The sequence below is a fragment of the Engraulis encrasicolus genome, chromosome 1, assembly GCF_034702125.1.
Source record: "Engraulis encrasicolus isolate BLACKSEA-1 chromosome 1, IST_EnEncr_1.0, whole genome shotgun sequence".
NCBI classification, from domain to species: domain Eukaryota; kingdom Metazoa; phylum Chordata; class Actinopteri; order Clupeiformes; family Engraulidae; genus Engraulis; species Engraulis encrasicolus.
The window spans coordinates 33069291-33074290 of NC_085857.1; the positions used below are offsets into that span (position 1 = coordinate 33069291).

A 5000-nucleotide genomic window follows, 5' to 3' on the forward strand; every position below is an offset into this window, starting at 1 on the left:
TGTGCGTCTATGTACCTTGTCTGGATGTGTAACTAATTTCTGCTCCGGCTGTTTGTCTCCCTCCTTTCTGCAAAGTGTCTCATAGGGAAGGACAGGGTAAGGCAACCTGGTCTTTGTAGTTTTTTTGTGCTCTCTGCATGGTGGGCCCCTTGACTTCCTACTTCCTACTTGCTACTTCCTCCTCTTCTTCTTCTTCTTCACTTCCTCTTGTCCTCTGTCTCCCCTCTCCACCTTACCTGTGGCCTGTATTTCAAAGGCAGCTCGGTGTCAAACCTGGACTGTGTTTCTCAAAAGCATAGTTGCTAGCCACTTGGGTAGTTACCAATGGGTAATTGCATGGCAACCAACAAAGTAGATAACATGGTTAGCAACTTTGGTCTCGAGAAATGCACCCCTGGTTTATTGAATGCAGAGGTCGTCGAAAATCTACGTACACAGTAAAGCATGTAGTGTTAATCCAAGACTAAGAGAGCATTCTTAGACCAAATACACTCTAGAAGATGCTAAATGAACCCTTTAAGTGTTGAATTAACACTGCATTTTTAAAGTTACTGTGTAATGCCGTTAAAATGCTGTTGCAATGTAGAATTGGGCTCCTCTAATTAAAAAAAAAACCATCTTTTACACTACCTCTGGGTTAACTAGACCATAGTAAATTCTGTAGTGCTCATTTAAAACTTAGAGAGTTCATTTGAGTCCAAATGATGTCAAATCAACTCTATAAGTGTTGAATTAACACCACAACATTTACTGAGCAGGTTGATCTCTGCCACCTTTGTACTACAGCCCAGTCCACCCCTGGGTCCTCCTCTCTGCCAAGGCCAAGCATGACAGACCTGAGGCAGACCAAGAGCCTTCTCTATTTCCCCTCATCCCACCTCCTCACCCTTCAGTCACACTGTAAAAATGCGGCATTTAGCAATCTCTCTAAAAAAAAACACTCTTTTGTGATTTGTGTAATTGTGATTTATGCTGGTTTGACTCTGCATGATGATGTTTACAATATATCAAGAGTTGTTGGTTCTATGCTTAAGTTTCTACAGTGTGACCTTCCCCACCCTATGCAACCTATGAAACCATGCACCCACCCCTATACCCACCCACTGCCTGGACCCCCAACCTCTGCCACCCACAACGTGGTCTTGGTATGACATAGCCTGGGTCACGCAACTGCAAGTCTCTTTGAGGCTATGGCCTGACCAGGCAACCCATCTACAACATTTCTCAATGGCGGGAGATGCAAAGGGGTGTGTCTCGCTCACGTTCATAAAATGCAACTGGTTGAGTCTTCAATCAATTAGATCACCTATTTCTTCTCTCACCTGTTAACAGAACTGGTGCATGATCGCCTTCAAGGGACACTGTGTGAGATTTTTAGTTGTTTATTTCCAGAATTCATGCTGCCCATTCACTAATGTTACCTTTTTCATGAATACTTACCACCACCATCAAATTCTAAGTATTCATTATGACCAGAAAAATTGATCTTTTCATACATGAAAAGGGGGATCTTCTCCATGGTCCGCCATTTTGAATTTCCAAAAATAGCCATTTTTAGCTGCAAAAATGACTGTACTTGGACCATACTAGAAAATATTTATTTAATACTTAGTAAACTTTCATGTAAAGATCAAATTTGGCAATAGGCAGCCCAATTTCAATAAGCAGCATAGTTGCTGTACCTTTTTTGTCCATTTCCTGCACAGTGTCCCTTTAAACGTGCCCCATCAAGCCATTGTAAAATGGTCAAAAAAAGTTTCCCTTTTCATGGGACTTTGAAATGTTGTAGATGGCTTGCCTGGCCAGTCTTGAAGAGACTTGCAGTCGCATGAGCCGTGGTCTTGATATGGGCATGACATGTTATGAGATGACAGGCCTGACACTATGGAAAAAAGATAGAGGAACGGAGAGAAAAAGAGAGAATGAGAGAAGAGAGAAGAAATCCTCTCTCGTTCTCTCCTTCTGGATGTTTCCAATGTCTGTGACCAAAATCAAATTAAAAGTCCCATAATGACTGACCACAAATCACAAAATGTGATTGTGGCATCTCTTCCGTCCCTCTCCAGAAAGAGGGAAGGGTTATCCCACAACAACACGTCCTGTCTGTTGTAAATGTTCAAGAACCCTCCAGAACATTAACCCCTTAGTGCAGAGCTATGTTATAACCTTACTGTAACCAAAATGGTAATGACAATGTCTAAATATATTACGGCTCTCTGTAATGTCATAGCAATGTGGTTATGATGTAGTTGAGTATTTTTAGCAAACGAAGAGTTCATATGCAAAACCCCCTAACTCCATTTCTGAAGACCTGCACTTCTATATTTTTAGAGAACCCCATTGTTGGTTTGGTTTACATTCATGTACTTGATAATACATGTAAATAGTTATATTACATAAATAAAATTTTAAAATATGCAATTTTGATAGCTTTGTATTAAATAAAAATGAATTAAGATTATTTTCTGAAAAGGCACTTAGGGGGTTTTGCATCTGAACCCTTAATAGTGAATAGGCCACCAGCGACCACATCTGCACTATGAGGCTACGGCCACCTTGCCTTAGTGTGTCTGTCTGTCTGGCTGGTTTGTTAACTTTACTGTCTGTAGTATATGAAGAAAGATGGGAGTAAGATAAAACAAACAAAAAAGACAATTAGCGAGAAAGGGACTATATCCTTCCTGAACCACCGCAATTGTGTGTAAATGTGCTTATTTGTCAATCAATACCTGTGTGTGTGTGTGTGTGTGTGTGTGTGTGTGTGTGTGTGTGTGTGTGTGTGTGTGTGTGTGTGTGTGTGTGTGTGTGTGTGTGTGTGTGTGTGTGTGTGTGTGTGTGTGTGTGTGTGTGTGTGTGTGTGTGTGTGTGTGTGTGTGTGCACTTGTGTGGTGGAGATTTGATGAATGCTGTGCCATCGATCAGATGTACCAAACTGTGTGACAAAACAACACACACACACACGCACGCACACACACTGCTCCAACTGTGATGTACTTGTACAAGACTGGAGCCCTGGCTTCCTTCTGAGATCAACCCATGCATCTAAACGATTGAAAGACACAAGTACGATGAGCAGAAAATAACTGAAGACATGAACATGAAATGGCAATGATGTCAGCTCCATTACATTACATTACATTACATTACATTGCATTGCATTTGGCAGATGCTTTATAACCAAAGCGACTTACAAAAGAGGCCATCATCAAGCCAACATCACACAAAGTGCACAGGAGATATACAGAACAACAAGTGCAGTTGCAAAGAGGCGTTATTTTTTTTGTTTTTCTTAAAAGAGTAAATAACGAGTACACACACACACACAAACACACACACACACAAACTAAACTAAACTAAACATCATGCCAGTGGTGGTTCTCGGCCAAAATGACCAGGTGGGGCGAAGTATAGTAGGGTGAATGAGTTTTTAGACGGGCACAATTTCATGGCAAAACATTCAACACATTTCATGGCATGAACATTTGTTTTCGCCGAACTTAGCTCTTAGCTCTTTGCCATAATATTAGAGGACTTTTAAATGCTGAAATTCGCTTCAATCACCCACATCGCTTCGCCCCCAGTGAATTTGCTTCGGTCGTGCAATTCGCCAACCCTCCATAGAGAAATAATGACTTATTTTGCTTTGGTCAATTTAATTTTACACCAGTAGCCACAATTAAGACAGCAGTGTGCCTTGAAATTATGTAGGCCTATACAGTACCAAATCTGCCAACACTGAGGCATCTCATTCAGACCCATCTTCCTCCTTTCTCCCTTTATTCTTCTAGTCTATGGTGTTTCCCCATAATGGCACTGTCAAAGGCCTACTACGTTACCACCATTTAAAATCAACCTTTGTTATATAGTATACAGATTTTGCTACTTCAATGATGACTTGAATGGCAAATGGCAAAGTAATTCCTTGGAAATACAGTATATCGAACCACTTGACTGTAGTTTAGTGAGCCTTGTTGGCTGTTTGTTTCTGTGTGCATATACAACCCTGCCATATGTGTCATGTATTTCAGAGCCGTCTACTGTTAGCCAGGCCGTGCCCTCCTAGTGACGCAATACCTTCAGCGTTGCTTCTAGTCAGGTCAAGAGAACTACGAATATCGTTTCTGAGCTCCTGAAAAATCGGGAACTCCTCCCACTTTCTCGGGAAACAAACAACCATTAGCAAACCAAGGGAGGCCGGACAACCATGTCATTTGGGAAATGTTAATTGTTATGCTCTTGGTCAGATTTGAAAGTCGATGATAATCAGACTAACCTACTGCCCCAGTCCAAGTATTCTCCTAATGACATTAAAATCAAACGTTTTCCCACGACCACAATAAAAAAATGGATTTTGCTTCAAAGATAACTTAAATGGCAACGTTCCATTCCAGTACAGCACCACTGGGCAAATTAAAAATGATTTTCATGTGACTTGTTGAATTGCAAAAGTTAGCCTCAGACCGAAACATCACGGAAAAGCAATAAGTGGGAACAAAAAAAAAACCCTGGGTGAGGCGAACTTTTCTCTCTTTTCATCTGGTCATACAAGCCTGCTTGTTTGCTTGCTATTTGCGTATGTACAACCCTGCCATATGGACATACGCTACTATGTGATGCAGGGGTCGAAGGTCGTCTTGCTTACATAATCTCACTCAGCTGCAGTTGACTTAGCGAGGTCTCATAAGGTCTTCTCATGCTCCTCCTGATGTCAGCAATGGTGATGTCACAAAAAAGACGTCTGTAAGTGTTTTTTTTTAAATTAAAAATAAGTGTAGTGCGATCCTGTGATTAACAATATGTTTTAGCTATCACTCTATACTACACCTTATGTTCGTTAATAAGTGTCCATAAGAATTACATGAGTTCAGATTTATATGCGTCTCTCTCTCTCTCTCTCTCTCTCTCTCTCTCTCTCTCTCTCTCTCTCTCTCTCTCTCTCTCTCTCTCTCTCTCTCTCTCTCTCTCTCTCTCCCTCTCGTCAGCTGTCTTTCTGTCCCACA

The 5000-nt window shown here is 41.2% G+C and overlaps 1 protein-coding gene across 1 annotated transcript in view; it reads left to right on the top strand.

Moving 5' to 3' along the window:
• Positions 1-5000, top strand: part of rims1b (regulating synaptic membrane exocytosis 1b) — a 140411-nt gene that overhangs the window by 54288 nt on the left and 81123 nt on the right. Inside the window, exon 5 of the mRNA XM_063208858.1 lies at positions 76-96. Coding sequence (XP_063064928.1) covers positions 76-96 — 21 coding nt within the window. The remainder of the gene's footprint in view (positions 1-75; positions 97-5000) is intronic.